This window comes from Lepisosteus oculatus, chromosome 3 (assembly GCF_040954835.1).
Source record: "Lepisosteus oculatus isolate fLepOcu1 chromosome 3, fLepOcu1.hap2, whole genome shotgun sequence".
NCBI lineage: Eukaryota > Metazoa > Chordata > Actinopteri > Semionotiformes > Lepisosteidae > Lepisosteus > Lepisosteus oculatus.
This window is the reverse complement of record NC_090698.1, coordinates 27852274-27879245: the sequence shown is the minus strand read 5'-3', so window position 1 is coordinate 27879245 and position 26972 is coordinate 27852274. Positions and strand designations below refer to the sequence as shown.

General features: G+C 39.5%; 2 protein-coding genes across 3 annotated transcripts; one reads left to right on the top strand and one right to left on the bottom strand.

Annotated features, from left to right (window-relative positions):
- The first annotated feature begins 655 nt into the window (after window positions 1–655).
- On the top strand, window positions 656–17123 carry trim23 (tripartite motif containing 23). The gene is made up of 11 exons (XM_006627027.3): window positions 656–940; window positions 6023–6185; window positions 6838–6959; window positions 8420–8698; window positions 9099–9281; window positions 9658–9873; window positions 10543–10677; window positions 10986–11115; window positions 11714–11824; window positions 12998–13122; window positions 14537–17123. Exons 1-11 carry the CDS (start codon window positions 845–847, stop codon window positions 14714–14716), a joined length of 1740 nt encoding a protein of 579 aa, XP_006627090.1. The 5' UTR covers window positions 656–844; the 3' UTR covers window positions 14717–17123.
- A 236-nt stretch (window positions 17124–17359) lies between these two features.
- ppwd1 (peptidylprolyl isomerase domain and WD repeat containing 1) lies at window positions 17360–26854 on the bottom strand. Of its 2 annotated transcripts, none has more exons than XM_006627028.3 (11): window positions 26610–26854; window positions 25659–25761; window positions 22607–22710; window positions 22137–22257; window positions 21215–21662; window positions 20759–20949; window positions 20160–20349; window positions 19575–19756; window positions 19173–19254; window positions 17698–17880; window positions 17360–17585 (listed from the first exon to the last, which is right to left on the bottom strand). In XM_006627028.3, the coding sequence occupies exons 1-11, from the start codon at window positions 26740–26742 to the stop codon at window positions 17442–17444; spliced, it is 1881 nt and encodes a 626-aa protein (XP_006627091.1). In that variant the 5' UTR covers window positions 26743–26854; the 3' UTR covers window positions 17360–17441. The 2 variants fall into 2 exon arrangements, with proteins under 2 accessions (XP_006627091.1, XP_015192780.1); XM_015337294.2 differs by lacking the exon at window positions 26610–26854 and adding an exon at window positions 22847–22914 and having other exon boundaries at window positions 25659–25752.
- Between the last annotated feature and the right edge of the window lie 118 nt (window positions 26855–26972).

Here is a 26972-nt window from a genome sequence, read left to right as displayed (position 1 = left end):
CTCATGGTGAATGCAAAGGGACCTTATCACCATAGACCGTATTAAAATTGACTGGCTAGATGGAGTTTGATATAGTTGAAGTGGTCTTGAAATTGGAATTTAACATTAGAACATCCAAGCTACAAAAAAGTGCAATATCATTATATAAGGATTACAATGGCTCATTGTACACATGGCAATTGAGAATGTAAAAGTGACGTTAAAGAGAGCAAATAAAATCATATAAGAAAATTCAAATTGTTTAATGGGAAAATGTATTCTGAATTCAAACGAAAAAAGTGTGTGCACCATAAAGTGTATATTTATTTTTTTCACTGTGACACTTTCACCCTTCTTTTGCATTATTACTGCATCAAAACTTACTTCTTAACACATTACTCGAAAATTGGCTCTTAAACATAAGGGAGAAATAAAATACAGTATTTTCCGGCTGAAAATAATTAAAATGCTTAAGAAAAAACACATAAACTCGACTAAAAAAATCTTAAAATTCTTTCAAAGTCAAAGATTCCGCCTTCAAAGCCTCCTCTTCTGCTACACAAAAACTTCCTTCACCGAACCTCTTCAACGCGCAATCGCACCTGCAGCTTTCTGGAAGCTGACGGAAACAGCTGACAGGAACGTCCATTTTGCTTATTCGGGGGAAGGTGGAAGTTTTAAATAGGAACTCGGTTGTTACTTTACACACATATGTCGAGGAGATTAAAAAGACTGCTTTTAGAACTATAATTTGAGTTTTTATTTTCCTATTACAGTGCATATAAGCATTTTTATCTCGATGCCATTCTGCCTACGTGCAATCGGACCCACCTAGGAGCGGCTGGGCTGGTGGTAGAGCCCGAGGATGGCTGCTGCTGTAGGTGTAAACAAGCAGGCATCTGCAGCGGCAATGGAGAGCTGTGTTCGACACGGCCGGGCGGCTGCAGGAGGCACGGTGAAGGTGAGTGAAGCCGATGCTCAAAACGGTCAGTGACCGAAAAAGAAAACCTATTGCGACGCCCGCAGAGAGGGGTGCATTGCCGGTGACCGTGGTTGACAGTGTTGGCGAGAGAGAGCGAGTTGGGCGGTCGCTGCTGTCGTGGCTCGGATGCTGTGTTGCTAATGTAGCTGCACCAGCTTCTTTGGTGCTGATGACAGCCTCTGAAAATGCGATGTTCCCATTGTCTTTTACGTAACCCTTTAACTCAGTTTGCACACTGCAGTTTAATTCAGAAAAATATATTAATCATGCGTTATTTGTTATGTAAGTGCAGTATGACCAAGATCTCATGACAAGGGACTTGCAATTTGTGTGGCACAGAAACGCCTGTGTTGCAAAGAGGAAAGCGTTCTTTGGCTTGCTTAGACTTGTAACTAAGTCTGGAAATTTCCAGCGGGTTTAGAGCAGGCTTGCTCGCCTGCGTTGGCGTACGCATCAAAGAAAAGGCTGTACTTGAATACAATTGCATGTTTCAAAATATAGACAAATTGCACTTCCTGTGCGCATGTAAATCATTGTTTTTGTTTGTGGTTATACTTAAGATCACATATTTGACCGAGACGTAGTCACTTAAAAATTGAGTTTTGTGTATCGCACACACTTCATTGGCCAGTTTTCTTATTACTTCAATATTGCATAAAAATGTTAATAACCCTGATTTTAAGTCTATGCGTGCAGATGGCTAAATTAATTGTTTTTATTTTTGGTAACTGCATCCATTATTTTGTGTCTCTAATGTTATTATCATTAATTCAGATGTCTGATATCAATTGTGCAGCTTTCTTTTTAGTAGCAACAGAAGAATCTTGCTTACCCACAAACAAGCAATATATCGATACCGACATTACATAAAAATAAATTTACAGTTATCTAGATCTAAAATAGGGAAAGTCTGACTGAATACTGTAATCTAGTAAAGTTGTAAAATTTGTGAATGAATGACCCAACCACACTGGGATGAAGTTAATTTTCATGGTCTAATTTTTTTATGTTTGCAGAAATTAAACCTGCTCCTTGAGCATGACCATGTAAAGATGCATTTGCATGGCGTTTCTGGCAGAAATAGCATAGAGACAAATACTTTGAGCAGTAAATAAGGAATTGCAAACATCTCCTTCAGAACTCGTTTTGCTCGCAATTTGATTAAATCCAAGTTGCTTTACTCTAACGGACTGTTCTCAAATATGCTAATGTTAATATATTTCGTCAGCTACAGTATAATAATACTGCTCATTCTTGTGCAATACATAAAATGAAAAGGGTTGTATTGAGCCATCAGTTTTTTGCCTAATGTTTTTGAATTTCCAGGTAGCATTAAACCTCAAAATGTCCCAGACTTGAATGCATGTAGAGAGTATCCCCGTGCTGGACATTTCCTCTGTGTTTGTCCCCTTGTCTCCTCTCTTTGCCTGCCTGTAAAAGCTTTCAAACATTTGCACAAGAATTCTGCTCAGTGAAAAAAAAACTGTTAAAAATAGTTTTTTCCCCCTCATCTAGTAATAAAATGCCTTTGTGAATTGATTTTGTGTTCAGTCATCTTTGCTCCTCCATAGGTGTATTACTGGAAACCTTCAATATATTACACTCATACAGTATGTTTCCCATTCTTGTACCTCACTATATTTCGTGACTTCTTTAAGACACCATTCTTTTACCCTCATTCTCTATGATAAGACACCAAATGTTTTAATAGGAGACTATTCTATTACTTTTCCGTGTAATTTAAACAGATGTAATGAACAGTTAAGAAACTGCATTTTAAGAGTTGGGGGTGAAAAGAACAAAAATTTAACATTCAGGTAAAATATTAAATAGTTTTAAAACTTAGTTTAAAGCCTCACTAAAATTAGAGTCAAATTCCTATTATGTATGATAAGACCGCTTCAATATGAGTATGGTGAACATCCTATAAAACAATTTGTACTTAGTGTAAAACAACGTGAGCTTCCAGCTTCTAAGGTCATTACACACCTCTATACTGTACCTCATGCTCCTGCACAGACCTGGTTAAGTTCGACAGCTGAAAAATTTGGGCTTTTGGATACTCCTAAAGCTTTGCTGGAGCTGAAGTCAGTCTCAATCTATGTAGAAGCAGAATTCTCCTGGCCTTGATGACATTCCATCTCGGCTAGTGCAGGCTGTGTTTGATCATGTTAGTCCAGTAATATTCAATTCTAGACATCTTTCATGGAAAAACTCTTATCTCATTTTCAGATATTATTTCTATTTTTCCTAATAAAGATAAAGGTCCACAAAACTGTTCAAGCAATAAGCCACATCACTTGCTGGATTCTGACTTTTTTTTTGGCAAAAAGATCTTTTTAAGTGAAAAAAGAGGCATGCATGTGTGGCTTTGTGGGAGGTTGGTCCCATGCCACTGATGCCCAGACTGCTCCTACTTGATGATAGTTCCTGCACATCAACATCTTGATTCTTTTCTGCAGCTATAAAATCTGCCTTCCAGGACTGAGTGGAGAGCAGCATTGCTTTTAAATCATAGAGAGTTTTGTTCATTTGTAGATATACTTCTTGAAAGTGTCCAAATAGCCATTATCCTTCTTGAAAATAATTAAATGACATTGCTGAGCTCCAAGAGCTCAAATCTTGGCCCAGACAAAGGCTTTTTATAATTTACACAATATATTCAATCTGCCCCTTTCTTTTTTCTTTTTTTTCTGTTTTTTTTTTTTAGTTTGGTAGTGAGATAATGCCCCTTTGTCCTTCTTCTTCGTGTTGGGACACGCATTTCTTTGTTTTATATTGAAGCAATGTTAAAACTTAATAACATTTTGTTCACAAGAAGTCCAAAATGTTTAAATTTCTTTGAAACCAATGCAAAGCTTTTTCGGTTACTTGTGGGGGCAGCAGTTCTGTACGTAATTATTGAGTATTTTTTTGCTTGTTCTCAACCCATCAATTTGCCATCATCCTTATTAAACAGCTGCCCTCTGCATTGTTTTTATCCTACTGTCCTGCAGAACAAATATGTAATCAGATGCACAGTTTGTTTTACAGAAGAACACATTAGATAGGTAAGTTGGATCGTTTAGGAATGAATACATGCAAATGAGTGAGGTAAATTGTAAAATTAAAATTCCAGGCTCTAGATACTTTTTTATTTTTCCATGTTCATAGAGATCTGTGGTATTTTCAGACCAAATGTGGTGTTTAAGCTGCAGTAAAAGTTTAGGGAGTTAAGCAGTTCAGTTTCAGGGGAACTTTAATGTCCTGCTCTGTCTCAAAGTTAGCTGGGATTATTGGGCCATGTGGCAACCTTAATTATAACATAAAAAACAGTGTGTATGGAAATGTTTTCACCTGTTGTAGGTAATCTCAGATATTATCAGCATATGGAAGCAAAATGCTCATAATAAGTTTGCAAAACTGAGTTATTGTGCACAACTTACACTTTTATTTATATTAAAAACAAACCCTGAAATTGGGCCTGAATTGCATGTTACTGTACAGTAGGTGTTTGTTCTGGTTTCAGGACCTTCCTGTAGTGTTTAGTGCTTTATACCGGATCAGCCAGTCTGTTCAGTGGTCAACCTCAAACAACCTTCAGTTTATAAATAGTTTATTGACATATTGTTCAGTAATTAATATCTCTGTCTAAAATCTATCTAACCTTCCATTTTCTAACCGCTTTATGCAGGACAGGGTCCCCGGGGGAGCCGAAACCTGTCTCGGCAAGCAACAGACCCAAGGCAGGGTACACCTTGATGGGACACCAGTCCATCACAGGACACACACACATTCCCGCTCACACCAGTTTTCCCAGAACCCAACCAACCAGTTTGTCTTTGTACTGTGGGAGGAAATCTAAGTGAACATGGGGATAACATACTGTCCATACTCTACTCAGATAGCACCCACCCTAGCAACTGAACCCAGGGCCCAAGTGCTTTGACCCAGTAATGCTGACCGTTGCACCACTGTGCCCCCCCTCGGACTCAGATGTTTGTAAAAAAAATCCCTGTACTGTTTTATGGGTCTGGCAGTCGGTTAACTTGGAGGATTTGATGCAGTCAGTCCTATAATGTTACGTTAGAATACATAGAAAACTAATAAAATATGAGCTCCAAAGAAATTAAAAAAAGAATGTTAGTAACTGCTCCAGGGAAGCACAGCAGTCACTAGTACAAGGTGCTGTACAGCTTCAGTACACTGTACTTCTAATAGTAATACTAACCTATTTGATATATATATAGAAAATTTTCTATTTCTGACAAATAATAGAAATAATACAATTATACACTTTCCTAGACCCTTTACTTAAAGGGCTTTACACCACCCCCAATGTGCAGCACCCACCTGGGTGATGCGACGGCAGCCATAGTGCGCCAGTATGCTTCCCACGCACCAGCTGTAAGCAGGGAGGAGAACGGAGTAGGAGGCCAATACGGGGCCTCCTACCCAGGACAGCAGGGTTAACACCCCTACTCTTTATGAGAAACACCCTGGGATTTTTAATGGCCGCAGAGTCAGAATCTCTTTTTTTTTTAAGTCTCATCTGAAGGACGGTGCCTTTTTTACACAATAGTGTCTCAATCGCTATACTGGGACATTAGGACCCACACAGTCTAGAGGGCGCCCCCTCCCCAACTGGCCACACTAACACCTCTTCCAGGAGCAACACTAGCTTTTCCCAGGAGGTCTCCCATCCAGGTAGGGTCACACCTGCTGAGCTTCAGTGGGTTGCAGGGTGATATAGCTGCTGACTGATCACCCTGATTGGCTAGTCGAGCTCCACTTGGCTTTTGTCTTTGGATTCAAAGGTATTCAGTGTGAGACTTAATTTCTGTGAATTACATTCAAATACATTGATTGCACTGTCCCAGCCTATGCCAGAGTGAATCTTAAATCGGAGCCTAGGTTTTGTTTCTCTGAGATGTCTGAGCTGATAGTTATTGTGTGCTGCCCAGGAGATCTGTGGCCGCAAGCTGCTGTTCAGCTGTTAAGCTCCCGGTATGTCGGTCTGGTTGCGTTGCCTGGGATATTGGCTGGATGTTGCTTTTCATGTGGATTGTTGTGTGCTTCCAGGTGCTGGAATGTGGAGTGTGCGAAGACGTTTTCTCCCTGCAAGGGGATAAAGTCCCCCGGCTGCTACTGTGTGGCCACACGGTTTGCCATGACTGCCTCACTCGCCTTCCCTTGCACGGCAGGGCCATCCGCTGCCCCTTCGACAGACAGGTCACCGAGCTGGGTGAGCTCTGGGCTGGGTAGTTTCCATGGAGATGACAAGGCCCTGACTTGGATATTGCTTCCTGTGGCTAAATTCGCATCAGCTGGGGCATATGACCGTCTAATTATAATTCACTAACTTAATAAACTGGAGTTTGTTTTTTGTGTTTTGGAGGACAAAAAAACAAACGGAGAAAAATGGAGAAAAAAAGCTGAATTGGTATTCATAGGGTCCCATGTTATAAAATTCTAAAATAAGAAGTATCTAGAATGCCATTTAAAATCCTTTATAGATTGGAAATTCTGTTACAGAAACAGTCATTATCATCGTGGTATTTTGGGTTTAAGACTGACTGCTAACATTTAATGAGATTGGAGTTTTCTTCTGTATCCTGGGTGATATATGTGAAGTTCTAGGGGTTTACATGCAGTGTAGTGGCACTGGTCTAAAACAACCTTGCATATGTCTAAATGAAGATGAACACAGAACTGATACAAGAAACATTTTTATTTTGCATGAGAAATAAAAACATAAAGAAGCTTCCACAATATACAGGTCGCAGAATCAATTTCTTGAATTTGTTTTGATAATTTGATTCTAACAATTGTGCAACATCCTAGGATGTGGACTTTCTGTGGTAATATGACAGTTTTGAATGTGTATGTTTGTTTAGGGGATTCTGGAGTCTGGGGACTGAAGAAGAACTTTGCTCTGCTTGAGCTCCTTGAGAGACTGCAGCATGGGGCCTCTAACCAGTCAGGCATGTCAGAAGACGCCTTAGGAGGAGCTGGGGAGGTAGAAGACAGTCTGTTCACTGGGCATTCTCAGTAGTGTTAAACTCCTGAGTGTGGCATTGTGGCTATCTCTCAGGCTTTATTTTGTGCCTTATGATCTGGTAACATTGAGTTTGTACAATGCACAATGCTCTAGGTACAGGTAGTGGACACAAAATGGAAACACCTGGGTAAACCCGAAAGACCAAGTATATTGAAGCTAGGGCTTCTACACTGGCTCATGCATTAATTAAGCAAATAACATCCTAGAATGCTTTAGTGTCCTGCATAAAAATGTTGGAGAGACCTGGTTACCTATAATTCTAGCTAGCATGGCAGCAAGAGGAGACCTCACTGACTTTCAAACAGGGGTGATTTGTACGGTGCATTTGGCAGGACCTACAGTGGCCAAGTGACTGAGAGAAAGACATAAGGAAAAGGAAACTTTGGGCAGGAGCTCATACTCCAGGACCGTGATGTCTGTGCATTGATTCGAAGTGTGAGCCAAACTGCCGAGCAAATGTGGATCATTTCAACCTGGAGCATGGGTAGCCAGTTTAATCAAGCACAGTCCACCTAGAGCCCCAGAAAGTGAGATAGAATAGTCGGGTGGCAGTGTACAGTATAAACCACTCATCACAGCTGGTAATGCACGTTTGCATTTTCAGTGGAGCAAAGAGAATAGGCAACAGAAAACCGAGCTGTGGAGAAATGTGATATTGTCAGATGATTCATCCTTCACTCTATTCTCGACAAATGAATGGTACTAAGTGATCATCTTCATCCCATGTTGCAGCAATTGTTGTCTGCTGGGATAGGTATCTTCCAGGATGACAGTGCACTCATCCACAGAGCGTATGGTTGCCCAGTGGTTTCATGAGCATGATGGTGATGTATACATATCTGGTGACAAAGAAGGTCATGACATCTGAACCCAGTCGAGTATTTAAGAAATATTCTGAAAGGATGCCTGAAACGGTTTTCCACCTCCTCCATCCAGGAATGAGTTGTTTGCCTCTCTCTCTCTTTGCACAGAGCATAGTTTGTTCTGGCCCGCACTTGGTGGCCCAACGCCCGATTAAAAGACTTCATATTGGTGTTTTTTTTGTCCACCCCTGTGACAAATTCCTGGAAATGAAGATTAGCATTTGTTCAAAGTAAATGTTCTCCATAGAATTTGCCTTTGATTTTGGCTAACTAGAGTGCATTTTATTTTAATTTTCCAAAATTGTAAATTACATCGCATCTGTTTTAATTAGAAATGGGTAGTAAAACACACATTAAGTTAGTGCATTTCAAACCCCTTCTTTGTTAAAAAAGCCTTTATCTGTGCTTTGAGGAAAGCCTCTTTTGTTAATATAAAGCAAAGGCATAACACGTTTAAACATAATTTTACAAAGAAATAATCATCTTTGGTGTTGCTGGTGTTGATATGTGCTTTTTGCCCAACTCCAACGCGCTTTACCTTCCCTTCTTTCCAAGCGCATCATCCGCTGTGACGAGGACGAGAATCACATTGCGTCCATGTACTGCACTGTGTGTGCCACTCACCTGTGTGCAGACTGCTCCCAGCTCACGCACTCCACTCGCACCCTAGCCAAGCACAGACGCGTCCCCCTTGCCGACAAGCCCCACGAGAAGACTCTGTGTCTCCAACACCAGGTGCATGCCATTGAGTTTGTCTGCCTGGAAGATGCCTGTCAGCCAGGCCCACTCATGTGCTGTGTGTGCAAAGAGTATGGGAAGCACCAAGGCCACAAGGTAAGTCATCACAATCCACAGCAGCTAGACTGCTGCTGCTGCTTTGGATAGCCCCTTGTCACACAGTGTTGACTGTCACAGCTGTAATTTACTCTGAAGTCTGAGTAATGTGTGATTAACATCTGATGATTTGATGAAAGTTTTCTGAATTGAGGTGTGAGAATTAATGAACGTCAGGCACAGGCTTTTCTAAAACTCTTTAGTGTGTGTTGCATTTTTCCATTTTTGAATGCATGATGTTTAGCTTATGATTGTGTCTGTTGGGGTATGGTAATAGACAGTTTTGGCTCTACGTGTGATTTGAAGTTGCTAATTTACTCCTGTTTCTTAAGGTAAGAAGATACCTACATCCAGTCCTTTTCAAATCATGTGGTATTTTTTTCCCCCCCCACACTTTCAGCATGCAGTGTTGGAAGCCGAAGCAAATCAGATCCGTGCTTCCATTCTGGACATGGCTCACTGCATTCGTACTTTTACCGAGGAGATCTCTGAGTATTCCCGGAAACTGGTGGGCATTGTGCAGCAGATCGAGGGGGGAGAACAGATTGTGGAAGATGGCATTGGCATGGCTCACACAGAACATGTAAGTATCGAATGGCACTTTCTCTGCAAAGAACTGTTGAGGCCTGACCAAGTCAGTACTTGAATAGACGTGGAGAAAATCTGTAGATGCATATAGACGTGACACCTGAGTGCAGCCAGCTGTTTCAAATCCCTTCTTTATGTTAATTTATTATGTGACCATAATAATGTACAGATTACCAATAATTATCCTGGACTTCCAAAGCTATTTTTGCTCATACTGTAGATAAGAACTTCTTGACTACAGAGGCAAACCATTTTATTCAGTGCCTGAGAATAGAATTGGCATGGCTTGAGGTTAATAAGTATTTTCTAGTGTGTGTGTGGGTGTGTGTGTGAGCCTTCTTGCATTTCTTCCTTCCTTCCTGTCTGTCCAGGTGCCTGGTACGGCTGAAAGTGCACGTTCTTGTGTCCGAGCTTACTTTGCGGACCTGCATGAGACACTGTGCCGCCAGGAGGAGATGGCCCTAAGTGTGGTTGACGCCCACGTGCGAGAAAAACTCATCTGGCTTCGTCAGCAGCAGGAAGACATGACCATATTGCTGTCGCAGGTCTCCACTGCCTGCCTGCACTGTGAGAAGACATTGCAACAGGTATGGCGACGTCAACGAAAGGAAAGGAAGGAAAGAAAATGTCTGGAGAGTTGCACTGAGTGGGTGTGAAGGTTGCCTGTGAGTGGAAATGGAACAGAGCTACATTCATTACAGTGAGGACTTGTGTAGTGTTGGCTGTCAGGGAGGCACGTGGCGAGGTCCTCTGAATTTGTGGGTACCTGTGAGTAGCCGTGAACCTGATGGGAGCAGAGCTTCACTCGTCACTCATACAAGTGCTGGTTTAAACTTTCATGTAGGAAGGGATCCTGGCATGACGGATCTTTTTACACTTTTTCCTTCTGGAATGCATAAACTCTGAGGAAAGTGTTTAGAAATCTATTTATCGCATCAATGACTGGGTTTGACTGCCCATCTGTGTAAGATGCAGAATTATTATTAATAAGGAGAAATACAAATGCCAGAAATACCTTAATGTGGTTGCTGTAGTTGCTGTAGGAAGTAGTTTATGAAATGCAGGGATCAAAACTAGCTGGACCTTGGCTGGAAAAAGACTGGAAAACACCGTGGTCTCAGAGGAGTTTTAAAAATTAAATTCCTCACGTTTAATATCGAGGAAACATTTCAATAGAGCAGGACTCTAGATGTTAAGAAATATGGCATGGTTGAAGGTGAATTTGCCTTACTATTGTTGTTTTCTACATTGTACAGGATGATTGCAGAGTTGTTTTGGCAAAACAAGAGATCACAAGACTACTAGAAACACTCCAGAAACAACAGCAGCAATTCACAGAGCTTGCTGATCATATTCAGCTTGACGCCAGTATTCCGGTCACCTTCACCAAGGTAAAGTGAGGACAGTATTTGTTGCAGCTCCCCTGATCTTGGTGTGCTTCCTATTACACATAATTTGATCTGTTTCAAAACTAACTTCTGTTCAGCAGTATCTGATCTCCTATGTAATTTTGTAAAACAAAAAACATTAGAATGAATATACTGTATTGTTTTAGGAAAGTCCAATAGAATTAAAGCATATTTTGAATATTTCACTTCTTAAAATGTTTTGTGAAGCTTCCCTTTTTGTGCTAACAACAGCTATACTCCAAATGTTTTTCTCTTTCCTGAGTCTTATTTTTTGTTACCCTTCTCTTCAGGATAACAGGGTGCACATAGGCCCAAAAATGGAGATTCGCGTGGTGACGTTAGGGCTGGATGGGGCAGGAAAAACCACGATTCTTTTTAAACTAAAGCAGGATGAGTTCATGCAGCCCATTCCAACAATAGGTAAAACTTATGCAGGATATCTGTACAACTAAACCTAGAGTTTGTTTATGCATAGTCTGCTTTATTTTCATTGCAGGAATCCATATCTGAAATGGGTAAACATTTTTGTTTTCTGTAAAATATTTTACTATTAAAAATGGTTTCCAGTCCAATCAGTATGGTATTAAAATGAAAGAGGAACATTGTAAAAACTAACCTAGCCCGTCCAGTAATACCTGTTAATGTTTAAACTAAGGGGTGATGTAAGATTTTATTCCACCCTTACCTTGATGACCTTGTTTTTGGTGATATCTTTTAAAACAGTCAAAAAAAATGATTATTTTGAAGGCCTGTAAGACCCAATTTGTGGTTTTACACACATTTCTGTGGTGTAACACCTTGTATTATACCCATTCTATTAAATATTTATGTATATACACATGCACATACCCTGTCTTAAAGTTGCTCTACTTTAAGTAGTTGATGGGTAAGACTTCTATCAGAGCCAGCTCTTAAAAAAAAAAAACACAGTAAAACCAAACCTAAAGGTAGACTGCATAGTCGTTCAGTGGAGTTATTGTTCAGGTGACCTTTAACCATATCACTCTTTGTTTTCTAGGTTTCAATGTGGAAACAGTGGAATACAAAAACCTAAAGTTTACTATTTGGGATGTTGGTGGCAAACATAAATTGAGGCCGCTTTGGAAACATTATTATCTAAACACACAAGGTATGCATCAGAATCAAAATATTTATTCAGAATATGTCCAATATTTGATTTTCAAATTTGGATTAAAATTAAATTCATGATCTGGTGTGGGAGTTGTCTATCTTGATATATTACCAGGTCTTAAACTTCCAAACAAGATGAATAGGCCACTTCTGACCGAATACCTTTTTGTGTCAGTTGTTGAATATGGAAATGCAGGTCATACCCACAGGCTGATTTTGTGATCCATTATAGATGAGACAACAAGACAAGATGTTCTCACTCTACTCAGGATATAATATTGCGTAAATTTCCTCCTGCCCAGGAGCAATTTCAAAGTATGAATTGTCATCTCTTCCATTGCCCAGTCAGCTGAGGATAACCGTGCTCTCTTGGTAGACTTTTTTTAATTCAGTAGTGCATTGCAAATGAAAGCCATACTGCTGGGGTAAATGTATAGTAAATCTTTGTTTAAAAGCCTTATCTTATGGTTGAGTCTTTAAAGCCTTTAGTCACCCTGTTGCTCCTCAATACTGTACATTCATGAAGGTGGTCATACACAAGTACACCTCTCATTGAGAAATATTTTTCTTAAAGAATCACTGAGAACTGTGTCTTTCATAGCGGAGCACTTTATCTTTTAGTGTTTTGAGGTTTTTGTGACAGAGGAAGGGGGGTTTGCAGGTGAAAGATGTGAGGAGCTTGGAGAGTGGCCTGAGATGATCATACATTTCCATGAGCATCCAAGCCTTTATCTGGCCTTCCAATGTTATTTTTCAAGAATGTCTTATAACAGCTGTGTCTTAGATTTGCAGTTGGGGATTCGTTGGAAAATTATCAATTACATAAAAAGCATGTTCCTTTTAAAACCCTAATGTTACTAAATAGAATGGTTTCTGGTTAACTTTTTCTCTTCCACTGGGAGTTTGAGGTTTTTTTCTGAACCTGTTATATGAATGTTGTTCTTATTTAATACCCCTTTTCCACTTGCACTGACAAACCAGAGTTGTTTCAGTTTCATGGACCGGTTTCCACTTGACGTGACAAAACAGTCACTGGACCATACGGATCCCTCATAGCTCGGATGTGCCAGAAGAAAAGGGGCTTTTATTTCGATGTAAACCCTTTAGAAGATCATGCAATCGTGGAGTTAGACCCTAATTGTCTAAAAGTGTACCACTTTTGTGTTCCCAGCGGTGGTGTTTGTTATTGACAGCTGTCACAGAGACAGGCTGATGGAGTCCCACAGTGAGCTGGCCAAGCTGCTGACAGAAAAAGAACTGCGAGACGCGCTGCTTCTCATATTCGCCAATAAACAGGTACGTATTTACAGTATTTTCTAAAGGCACTGCATGTCTTGAAGTGACATGTATGACTCCCATAATGGGTCATCATTTGCTTGTCCATACAGCTAACTGCTCTTCTAAAATGTTAGAGCAGTGAGCGCCAAACTATCACTGCATTTTCCGCCTATTTTACTCAAACTGTGCTCACACTGTTGGAGAAAGTGGACAGGGACTTGCTTAAAAACCTTCAAGTTGCCGTTTTCTGTTTAGTCTAATTATTTAGATGTATGATTGTTTTATTATAGTTAAATGTAATAAGTGTAATCAGGATCAGAGGTGTAGCTGTATGCAGAATACGTATTATATATAGTAGAATATTTGTCATTATGTTAGGAAGTTGGCTTTGGCAGTGATCTTCTAGCTCAAAAGGAGGGTTACTGTTGTGTATGTAAAGTAATCATATTAAACTTATTGTAGAGAGGCTGGTGATTTGGATGTGAAAATATTTACAAATAATGAACAGAATTTCATAGCATTAAGGATAGTGTGTGCATTGAGATTTACCTTTATGAATTAATTAGTACATTATACTCCTTTTACATAACATGCGTTCATTTCAACCCAGTGTTTGTAACTGTATGGCCTAACATTATTAAAATCCTGTATTGCCTTTCTTCTTTCCCTGCGTTGTCTAGGAGATGATAATGGTGTTTTTACATAAACACAGGTCTCTTCAAATCTGTAATTTTTCTGTGCTACATTCATCTAACACTCTGCACTAGTCCTCTTCCAAGTGTTTTTCAGCCTTAGCTTTTGAAAGTCTTTTCAAATTTCCTTTGCAGCATCTACAGTGCTTGCTAATCCTTCTATTTCAGTACTGTCTGTAAAACATGACAGGTTTACTAACTAGAATCAAGATCATTGATATAAATTAACACAGATTTCCCCTTTGGGTCCAACTGCTCATTTTAGAAACAATATTCTTTTGATTTTGTTTAGTAATGAACTAGGTACTATTGTTACTACTGGTGTAATAATGGTGTCTCCTTTCCCTTATCTCTCCAGGATACAGTGATTGCCCATTTGCATCTGTAAATATTGCATTTAAATGCTTCTTATGCCATCTTATGTATTAGCTTTTTAACCCTCTTTGTATGTATTACAAGATACCTGTAACACCTATATATATTTTTGAGGTTCCACTACAACCCTGCCTTCATATTATTTCAAAGTAATAGTTATCTAATGGACCCTAACACCTGTGGTAAGGAGAAATAGTTTATTTTCATGTTTAAACTAATATTGCTTACTGAATGGCTGACTATAAGGTAAACCTTGGATCATCCGCTGGAAGTATTGCATTCTGAGATTTAGGAGTAAGTCTGTGTTTTGAACATTGGTTGATTGACTGATCTTTGCGCTGAAATGTGTCCTCCCGGTCCCCCAGGACGTGGCCGGCGCGGTCTCCGTGGAGGAGATGACGGAACTGCTGAGCTTGCACAAGCTGTGCTGTGGCCGCAGCTGGCACATCCAGGGCTGCGACGCTCGGAGCGGGACGGGGCTGCACGAGGGCCTGGACTGGCTGTCCCGGCAGCTGGTGGCCGCGGGGGTGCTGGATGTGGCCTGAGCTCCTTCTGAGGCTGGGCCCGCCCCTCTCCACCGGTTTCCCTCGACAATTTGATTCACATTCTGTAACACCCCACCGCTAACTCATTGTTACCCTTATCGGTTTGCGTTCTGTTACACGGCAAGGCTGTGGGAAAGAGAGTTGGGGGGGGTTCCTATAGCATCTCCACCCTGAGAGGATCTGCTCTGTGACACCTGGTGGCTCATTGGCCCATGAGCTGTAGATGAGAGTTCTTCCCACTGCTTCCAACAGACTATTTGTAAAAGGTCAATTTTTTGTCTCAGCTTTCCCTTTGATGTTGATAAACATGTCAACCTAATGGTGTTAAATTGAAGTCTCAGGCCTGCTGGTATACACGCAGTATCATTTTAGTCCCACATTGTGCCCCCTTTATTGTTCATGGGGGTCTTCCTGTTGATGAAAAGGGAAGGTCTAATGAAATTGGTCTGTTTCTGAAATTGTCTAGTGGACTATTCTAAAATCCTGTTCAAGACCTCCCAGTTTTGCTAGTGATTCTGAACAGTCCCCTGCTAACATATCATAGATTTGGTTCATCAATACAGTTTTGTTTCATTGCTTTTGCTTTGGAAGATGCTATAGATTTAACTGGATAGATTTCAACTAGTAGGTGGAATGCAGTAGTATCTGTTGTCCAGCTAGCAAGAAGTCTAAAAGACTATCTTCTTAAAACCTCTCTTTGTAAATTGGATTACTTATGTTTAAATCATGGTCAGTTAAGGAACCTTATGGCTATGACCTGGGTTAATGATGTTTATAAAAGTTATTCCATCTCCTGTTTTGAGGGGAGGATTCAGTAGAGGTGCAGTGGGTGTACCTGTCGTCTGTTCATTCATCCTATAAGGCTGAAACATAGAAAGGAGGAAGAAAGAGAATGGGGATTTGGAGATTCATAGTAGCAGCTTCTCATCTGCAGAATGTGGTATTCTACGTTGTTTGCCAACTGCTGTATAAACTACTCCATTTGAAGCACATCCTGCATAAGCAGAACAAGACTGCTCCAGAATCTTAGTTCTGGATGGTGTTTCTCAAAAATGGTATTCCTTCCATATTAATAGATCATCTTCATTTGATATTCATATGTATTCAGGGCAAAAAATTGATGTGATGCCTAGTATTTAAGTATTTGCCTACAGTTGTTCTTGGACTATCCAATGCATTCAGGCATTGCCATGATTATATGATTCACCACTTCCAGCCACCAGAAGATGTTGAGGAACACCATGGAAATTTATGCTGTAAACACCCTGAGCAGTCTGAGAGATATCTTGTTTTGTATCCTTCAGTGGCTGAAAAGTATTTTGTGTCACTGATTACTATATGGGGACAAATGTGATTAGTGACTTCAGCTCTGTGATGTGTACTTTAAATGCTTGAAAGTGATCATCCAGTTTCCCATCAGGGGCTGCAGACAAAAGTTTCGCTGTAATGAAGACTGCTAGGTGACTAGTATCAAAATCAGCCTTGCATGTGGAGCAGGGAAGTAACTGCCTGATAAACATTATTTCCATTAAAAGGAAATATAATTCTTATTTTATAAGTTATCTGCATGTGTAGTTATGTAAAAAGAACACCCAGATTTAATGCACCCTTTAGCCCATTTCCAAGTTGCAATTTTAAAGACTTGTTGGGCATCACTCTTAAACTGATCCCAGATTCAGGCAAAACCCATCTATAGGACAGCACTTAAAAAATTAAAGAATTAAAAAAACTTCACAAGAAAGATAATCTACTTTTCACTGGATTTGAACAGTAATGGAATACAGTAGTATGTGTAGCTGGTAGAAAGTGTAGAAGATTTTTCTGAAATCTTTACTAAAAGCTTGGAGCTTTTGTTTTGCAGAAAGTGATTTTCTACAGTTATCCATAACTGACGAACTGCTGTAAAAAATGCTACATTTCAAGTACATCCTGTTTAATTATAGTGCAACATGGACTGATGTTACACATCATCTAAGATTTACTTTGCAGAAATGTCTAGTTTTCACTCTGGGTTTGGTCTATGAAACATTACATTGCATTTTTTATTGTACCACACCAAGGTACCATCATTGTGCTTTTCCTGAGAAATTCAAAGAACATGTAGGTTAATCTTAATACTATCTTCATCATTTAACATCTTAATGTAAGTTTACTACTTGTACCTATTGAAAAAGCATGTCTGAATTTGATTCATTTAGTAACTATCCTACAGGTTAACCATTATTGCTGTGGATTAGTGGAAAATAATACATGGCATTACTTTGTAAACCCATAAAAACACAGTACACATCTAAACAAGAACATTTGTAACTTGAGTGAAGTGTGTATTGAGAAATGCTTTTGTATACCATTCAATAATGTGAATTAGTTTTCTGCTGTTGAAATAAAAACCACCTTGTGGACATAATAGAGTTGATTTTGTTACAGAACTAAGATCTTACAGCTATTTCACTTTGTGGGTGGAAAAACATGAATCCATTAAAACACAAGAATATACAACCACTGCAAGAATATCATTAGAAACTATTCACTTCCAGTATTACTTAAAATCACTTAATTTTGCTTCATCTCTCCCATAACATATGTTCATCATGAAACCTGCAGTGTCCCCAATGTGAAAGTCATCACACCCTTTCTCAAACATAAAAAAACAGTTTTTTTATTAAAAATGTTCAATGGTTCAAACACATTTGAAAACAAAATACAGCCTAACAGCTTGCTTTATTCATTTTATGGTGATATTTATAATGCTGACATCCTCGTAGGGCTTGTCCGTTTTAGGATTGACTTTTACGTTTGAGATTCTCTGAACGACTTCCATGCCTTTCGTAGTCCTTCCAAAAACGGTGTGCTTGTTGTCCAGCCAGGGCTGCAACAATTAAAGAGAGCAGAGGCAAGATCTATAAATGAAACTGACTTTCCACGGTCGCAGCAATCATACATGCTGTAACCAGACAAGGGGTATGAAAGTACACACTTACCGTTGGCACAACAGTAATGAAAAACTGGGAGCCATTAGTCCCAGGCCCTCCATTGGCCATGCTCAGCGTGTAGGGGCGGTCGTGCCTCAAGGTGGCGTGGAACTCATCTTCAAACTCTCCTCCCCAGATGCTTTCTCCACCCATGCCAGTGCCAGTGGGGTCCCCCGTTTGTATCATGAACCCCTGCAGTGTGAGAGAAGACGAGGGAACAATGAACAAACCCTACAGGTCTTGTTTTAAGTTAAACAGTTACAAACTGTACTATCATATGCGCATTAAGGTAAAAACAGTGCATTGCAAAAGTTTTTGACTCCAGGTTTTCAAAAAAGGAGTAGAAAGCTTAATTTTTTATAAAAAAGCGCATTGTCACGCAGACATCTGCCATACATATCCGATGTTTTAATAAAGCACCAAACCATTAGGGCTGGCTGTAAAAAGCACATTTTAACACAAAAAATGAATGTTCTGATATTCATAAAAGCTATATGATGGGCACAGCAAAGAAACATTTCATAAAAGGTAATGAATGTTTTAAAGAAAGCCAGCCCTTAAAATGTGAGCTTACAACACAGAGAGAGAGTGTGAGAGAGAGAATACCTAACATCTGCAAAGACAGACCAACATTTACAGTTACAAATTAAGTTAAAATGAATGAGTTTAACAACAAAATCATGAAAAGTAGATGCGTCATTTCATTTCACACTGGAAGAAGACTCCACAACCGAAATGTCTTCTTTTCAGCATAGAATAAACCTCTACCTGTTCCTTTGCACCCTACGCATGAAAACGCAGCTACCTACTTGAACTATCATAATAAACATACTTTGTGTAAAAATGTAAGGATGCAGTATTTCAATTGCACTAATCTTGAGCAATTTGGGAAAAAAATCATTTTATTTCAGTGTTTTTTGTCTCTTCAATGCAAACCTATTCTTTTGACGCACAAAATTGTTCCTGCTAATCATTTTAATTTAACTACTGTATATGAAAATACTGATGCCTTTTTATTAAACGACAGCAGCCATAACACTGTTCAACTACATTCTTTTACACATACAGTAAGTTGTAATAATAAAATAGATAATCATTTCATTTTCATTTAGTAATCATTAAGGTCCCATGTTGAGATGATTGTACAAAAAGTGGCTGTGTCAACCTCTTAGTGCTGGAGGACTTCAATTACATTAGAAAATGGGTAAAGAAAAACACCAGACCCTATTTATAATACAAATTAACAAAATCTACGACTATACCACACAAAACCCTTGCACTGGTTGTCCCATGTAAATGTAAAGCAGTAGGGTACAGCAAAACACAACTAAAACCATGACTGTACTTCACTGAATAACTTTGGGCAGTTTTAATTTATTTTGAAATTATTTCAACTCTTCACACTCAGCTTAGTTTTTTTTTTCCATATTAAAATATAATCTTCAGGCAAAAAAAATGAAGGCCAAAGTAACAGAAAATTATACCTTGATAACACGATGGAATACATGTCCATTGTAGTATCCATTTCTGCTGTGGACACAGAAATTCTCTACTGTTTTCGGACATCTAAGGGGGAAAAAATAAAGCAGAGGATTGTTAACAGATTAAACAAAGCGAAGACTGCAAACAGCTACATTGATAGTATAAGTACTGTTGTGGTTTTCAGAACAATCTACTAGTATTTCATCTGCAGATTATCAAGCATCTACAACAGTCAGACGATGGAAGCACATTCACTCCATAACCTTAAACCCCAGATTCACCTTGAAACAACCAGGACTTGATTGCAAGTGTTTATAGAATTCATCAGAGATCAAAGTTACAAATTTGACTTGACAAAGAAGCAAAGAAGAAAAATAAAATATACTGGCCCATGAAACACATACTCAACAGGGAACAGCTTGAGGTGAATGTCGCCCATGGTGGTGTGGATGATGGCACTGTCGGACACCCTCTTGGGTCCCTCAGCCTGAGTGGCTGCCATCACCTCTTCCTTGGATGGCTTCTCGTTGAAGATGTCCCTGTCTGACTCTGCGCTCTTCGTGTCTTCTGGTTCTCTTTTGGTGAACTGTTGAGCACAACAAAACGCAAGCAAAGCTAAAAGATTTTTTTTTGCCCTCAATGTGACTCCAGCACATTCAATACTGCACAGTGTGCAATTTCATATTTCGTAACAACCAGCTTTGTGCATACTGTATAAGTGTTCATTCGATGTTAATCACTGAAATCCAAACCTAATCTGATAAAATGAACAGAAAATGTCGGGGCCATGAGATTTGACAATTCCCAGCTACATTTTACTGAAATGCTTTGTTCTTTGCTGCAGATGTCTGCACTACATTACGGTGGTCTATATAGGTTGAAACTCATGTTTCATAACTGTATTTCGGCACGCGAGATCAGGGGTAGACCTTTATTTCAAAGCGCAGTAAAGGCGATTTGGGAATGCATGGCTAGCATGCAGATGTTACCATATAAAATCTGTTCTTCTTAAAGGCCGTGCAGAAGATGGTAGGATCTGGCTCGCAGTTCTGCAGGGCAGGATTGTCCGATGCCTTCATCTCGATAGTGGGTGCAGCTTGGCTGCTCTTGGCGATTCCCTGGAACAGGCTCAGCTGCACCACGCGGATATTTTCCTGTTTCCCCAGAATGCGCACACACCTACAGACAACATATCGGGAAACTGTCATGGCTCGTCTTTCCCTCCCTATGACCACACTGCACCATGAAAAATTGGGATGGCATCAGTTCAGATACTGCAGTGTTTGGAAACTGCAATATCAGGTGTGAAATTGGAATTTCTAGGTTTTTCAGTCTCTTCACTTGCTTGCTCATGTTTTCCCAAGCAGTCGCTGTAGGCGAAAACCATTTCAGAAGGTATACTGCACCAGATTTCCCTGTTCAAAAGATTTTTTTTAAACACTTCACAATATACAATACATACACCCTACCATAGCAACACACAGAGATTTAAAAAGGTTACAGACTTCTCCTTTATGATCTGCTGGGACAAATCCATTTTTTTAGGTTATCAGTCATTTTCAGAACCCTGAATAAGGCTGCTCTTTACCTGTTGGTTTCTACATTAATGACTTTGATGCCCAGCATTGTTCCATAGAGCACAAAGTGTCCGGTTTCATCAAAGATGATGCTAGTCAGCCTGATACCATCCATTTTCTCCAGCTCTCTCTCCACAGCCATTCGCCGGCCAAACTCCATGTCTGGAAGCTGCTGCCTCATCTGCTGCAGCTCTGTGAACATCTGTGGAAGAACAAAGCATCATTCAGGGGTGTGGCCGGTCTTCGCATTCAAGCTCCACTGCTGTTTCACATAATCCCTCTTTTTTGAAAGAAATATAATTCTAAAAGAAGATCTAGAACACAAGTTCAAGTGCTTTGCCTGCCTTTTGTACATCTCTATCATCAGCTCCTCAGACCTAACTGGTTGCTAATGCAGATTATAAAAGAAAAGTGGCCATCCTGTTATTTTAGGTTCTGGCCATTGGAAGTTAAAAATATGAACTTACGGTCAAGGACTCATCAAACACTCTCATCAGCTTCCCCGTTATGAAGCGGAAAATTCTAACTTTCCGATCAGAGGCAATGGTGGCCATTTTCTTTCCATCACTTGAGAAAGCCAGGCTAGTAGGATAGGTCTTGCACTTGGCAAATTCATACAAATCCGTGTCTGTCTTATACTCCCAGTCCACATTTTTAGGAAACTTGAACTCATTTGGAAGGCCGGTCCAGTATTCTAGCATCCCTGCTTTGTCAGCTGATACAATGACTCTGTATCGTGGGTTGAGCCGTATTTGAGACAGGGGTGATGAATGCATTTTCTCAAACGTGTGAAGTGGGCAGTTATCTCCTCTCGCGTCATAAATGAATATTTTGCCTGTCATCTTCTCTGAACAGGCAACTGTGGATATAGCATCACCTGGATTGTAGATCCATTCACACTGCCCAGGGTGGAAGCTGTACAGATTCACAAGAAATGGCAGAGGGATTGTAACCCAACAGATCAGAAACTAGACAATCTCTGCACGCATCTGATGACTAAACATTAAAATCAATGTCCATTAGGAGTAAGCATTGTTATAGACTGATGTTTTCAAGATATATTAAATACACATCATCTTTATTGAACAGTTCCGAATTTTAAATAACACTTTCTGTCTAGAAAGAAGCATATTTCGTTTTCTCTTATTAACCCTATGTATTCTAACAAATTCACATTTTTTAGCTTTCTAAACATTTAACTAGAAGCCTTTTGTCTAGGTTTTTGTTAATTTGAATCCATTTTTTAATTAGGGTGCAAATGTACATCCTTTGCAAGAAAATAAAAACATCCTTAGGGCAATAAATGAGTATGACAAAAATAAACAGATGCTCTTTAGTGACCTCATATTTGCTTACATAAACATAAATTCCTTCAGAAATTGTACTTACCCTAGCTTTAGCATGTTGATCATGTCAAAATTGACAACATCAAATACTTTCATGGCCTGGTCATCACCAACTGTACATAACAGTGCCCCTTCAGAACTTACAGCTATACATTCAATCACCCCTGATTGAACAAAGGAACACTTTCAATAAGCAAAAATGAATACAGTGTTCAGGTTTCAACTAGTGTATATTGAATAGGGCCATCACAAAATAAAAAAAACAAGAACCGCACAATGTAATGGATTAAACAGTTATGTACATGTAGGCATTTTTTAAGCTAATGCTTGATTTAATTTAAAACTGATCTGTAGTTCAGATCTGTAGCACTGTACAGTATATGGAACTTGGTAGAATTAACTCAAATGCTTCATTAAACAGCTTTAAGATGTTAAACAGCTCCAATCATATTTTTTGTCCAATATGCCATTTCCTAAAGAAGAAGAGAAAAGCCAGTTAGAGATTTCACACACCTAAATGACTGCGAAAGTGCTTCACAAACTCTATTCCTTCATCTTCTTTCTTCTTCCAGAATTTGACATGGCCATCCTGACTGGCTGTTATAATGAAATCCGTCCTGTCAGGAACCAAAAGGCAATAACTCAAACAGTTTGGTCAAATAGAAAGACGATCCACACCACTGGAGTGGCACAGTCTGTATCTCAGTGGGACAGCATAAAATATACAGTTCTATGGCACAGGAGCATATTAACCTGCGTAACGATGACCACTCAATGCAATGCATCTTGGGACCTCTATAGTAGTGTTTCCCAGTCTTTGTCTAAAGGCAAAAATATTGTAAGTCATAAGATGCTATAGCACCATAATCTTTATCACCCTGTCACCATGACAATGCAACTAAATTATGTTAATTAAATGAAATATGCATCAGAAACACCCAAATACACCATTTAATTTGGTTGAAAATTTCAAAGATATAAATGGAACTTATATCCAATGTATTAAACAATCTAATATGGTGAGATGTCTTTTTCCTCTATATTTGAATGTACAGCATGATGAAAAATAAGCAACCTGTTCTCTGCTTTTATGCGATATACACTGTACCTAGCCACAGTCACAGTCCCATAAAGTGAGAATATCCAGCCCTAGTCCTGGACCACCAGTGTGTCTGCAAGTTCTTTCCAACTCATTATTGGCTTAACTGGACCGATTGAGCAGTGTCTCCCAGCTCTTCAGGTGCTGCGGCTTTTAAAAGACCTACAAAACCTGCAGAGACACTGCCACTCCAGGACGAGAATTATGGATCCCCAATACGAAGGGTAAGCCCTCTATGACAAGGGTTGTGTGCCTCAGTTCAATCACACTGCCAGACCATTGGCAGTTTTACAAAGGAAGGTATCATTCTACACCAGCATTATCTCACATTCCCATATAAGCAGTAACAGGTGAGGAAAAAAGCCCAGAAATGCAATAATGCTTCAAGAAGCATTAAATCAGGAAGTGTTCCACGGTGCCTGTCACTCAGACACTATACAATAAAATAAATTGAAATAATTCCTAGAGGAGAAACTATCTAAGAGGTGCACAAAAATTTAAACAGGAGGAAACGGGGCTACGTGTAAAAATGTTACAAGTATCTGAACATCGAGTACTTTTGTGAAGTCAGCACTTCTTTCACCCATTAATAAAACTTTGATGTTCCATTGAAAAACTAAAAAGGTGCAGAAGACACTTGCTCGGCAATGGGGCTAAAATAAATGGCTGAAACATAAAAAAGTACAATGACCACTGAACATCAATCCATCAAGAATTTTCAAGAAGAAATTACCTCCAAGCCCACTGGCACTGACAACTGGGCGGTGAGGAAGGGATTATTAGAGACGTGATGCTTTCAACTGGAATCGTTTTTTTTTTGTAAGCATGAAATTACTCATATACTATTCACAGAGACCTCAAGCAAAATTGGATTCTCTGGTTGGGGATCCCTGCTCTAAAGATTCCATGATACATCTAAAAGTTTGTAACTGAAGGAAATTGTATCCTACAAAGTTCAGACAAGTGGACCGAAAACTATGAATTTTGTGTTTCATTTATGCATTTTACATTGCCGTATCTTTAATGAACAAATGGTTTAAACAATTAAGGTAATCGGAGGAAAAAGTATGTGAACCCTTATATTTAGTAACTAGTGGAACCTCCTTTATTGGCAATAACCTCAACCAAACGCTTTCTGTAGCTGCTGATCAGAACTGCACAGCGGTTAGAAGGTATTTTAGCCCATTCCACTATACAAAACTGTTTCAGTTCATATTTTTGGGATGTCTTGCTTGAACGGCCTGCTTCAGATCACGTCACAGAATTTCAATGGGATTGAGGTCAGGACTCTGACTTGGCCATTCTAAAATGCGGAATTTCTTCTGTTTGAGCCACTCTGTTGTGGATTTACTCCTGAGTTTTGGATCATTGTCATGTTGCATGACCCAACGTCTTTTAAGTTTCAGATCACAGACAGACGCCCTGACATTCTGCTGTAGACTTTCCTGATACAACCTGGAATTCATTGGTCCCTGAATGATTGCAAGCCGTCCAGGCCCTGAGGCAGCAAAGCAGCCCCACACCATTATAATCCCTCCACCATGTTTCACAGCTGGGATGAGGTTTTGGTGTTGGTATGCAGTGTTTTGTTTTCTCCAAACATAACGCTGTGTACATTTACCAAAAACTTCAACTTTTGTCTCCCTCCCATGTACACCACTCTTGTTCAGTGTTTTTCTTATGGTAGACTCACGAACACAGACGTTATCAAGTGCAAGAGATGCCTGCAGATCCTTAGCGGTTACCCCAGGGTTCTTTGTCACCTGTTTGAGGATTTGAGGATGGCGTGCCCTTGCTCTGATCTTTGTAGGATGCCCACTCCTAGGGAAAGTAGCAACAGTGCTGAATTTCTTCCATTTGTAAGCTATCTGCCTGCCTGTGGACTGATGGAGGCCCAAGTCTTTAGAAATCCTTTTGTAAGCCTTTCCAGTCTTATGAGCTTCACCAACTCTTCTTCTGAGGTCCTCTTAAATCTCTTTTGATCAGGCCATATTGCACTTCAACAGACTTCTGTTGTGAAGAGCAGGTAACCCAAATTGTTTGATTTTTCATACAGCAGGGCAGGTCAAACTCAAACCTGAATTGATTAGAATACCTGACTAAAATTACCCTCTTTTCAAGATGATATTATCTAGAGGTTCACATAATTTTTCCCCATCAATGACAGTGATTGTTTAAACCATTTGTTCAATCAAGATATGAAAATAAATGTCTTTATTGTCTTGATATGTAAAATGTCTTTATTCGTTGTTATTATTATGACTTAGATGAGGATCAAATCGCATTTTAGGAACCATTCATGCAGAAATCCAGATAACTCCAAAGGGTTCAAAAACATTTTCTCACAACTGCATATGCAACATTACTTATGACTGATTTGGAAGGAAGAAAAGACAGAATAGATTATTCAGAAGTACTACCTAGTTTTCTAAAGCAATTAGGTTGGGGGGAAAAAAAATCTCTTACTTTGAACATGCTATGTGGGTGATGACGTCCCTGTGCATGTAGCTCCGTTCATACATAGACGCTGAGGGCAGGTTGTCCAGGTACACCCTCTCAAACTCAAGCACTGCCAAACACACAACAGGTCAGCCGGCTTCTTACGAGCCAAGGGATAGTTCTCACAAAGGTGTTTGAATGGTTTCCCAAACCATTCAAGAGCTCCTGACACTGCATATGAATATCTTAAGAGTCAATAACAAGACAGAAACCATACCACCCGGGTGGAAAATAAGGTGCATTTCAAACAGAACGTTTTACACACAAAAAGCTGCAGATACTCGCAACACGTTTCCCAGCGTATTCAAGAAACAGCTGGATTGGAACATCAGTTCAATTAGCTACTTGCAACCAAAAGAGTTAAATGTACCATTATTACTATGCATGTAAGAACCCAAAAGAGAGAGAAGATTTAGCATCACTACTGCATTTGTAAAAGCAGTGCCACTGTACGTTTTAATGTGAACTATTTACTTTATGAAGAAACATTTAATTGTAAGTTTACATTATAACGACACATCGCTATGTTTTAATCAGGATTTATAATACTTTAATACATTCCTTAAAATCGTTAACCCTCGTAGAATTCGTTCAAGTAATTAGATAACACTTTTTAGGCCTAATACACTAGATACACCTTGAGACTCTAGACCACCTATTGCAAGCTCCATTTTTCAGTATACAAATATGTATAACTCAGTAGTTGAGGGGTGAAGGTAGTGCATTAAAAAAAACCTTAACGTGATGAAATGCATTAACATAACACAAGATTTAGAAGGCTCAATAGCCGAAAAGTTTCTTCTTTCTACTTTTCAGTTTGAAATCAACCTTTACTCGTCCCTATGCAGTCAACCCATGCTGGCGTAGTTCCGCACTTCAAACATGTACCGGACAGCGAGAGCGATCAAGAAACATTACCTTTCCTTTTCTTGGACTGTGTAGCTTCGCTTGGCAACGGTCCAACCCATTCATCTTCTTCAGCATCGCCCCCTTTTTCACCCTCTTGATCCAATTTCCTTTTCTGGTCCAAACTGACCGTAGGAGATGCCATGATTTTAGTTTACATTAAAAAAAAAATACTTAAGACCCTTAAACTTTGACCTGTAGACTGTAGCCTATCAACAACAGAGATCTGAGCACATGAATGGCAGAAACCTTAAATGATCCGAAGTCTATCCAATCAGATTTCCTTTTGCGCCATTTACTTTCCTACAGTGAACTGATAGGGAAACAATTCTTGTTTAAATTAGGAGCATGCGCACACTGAAAATTGCATTTTGG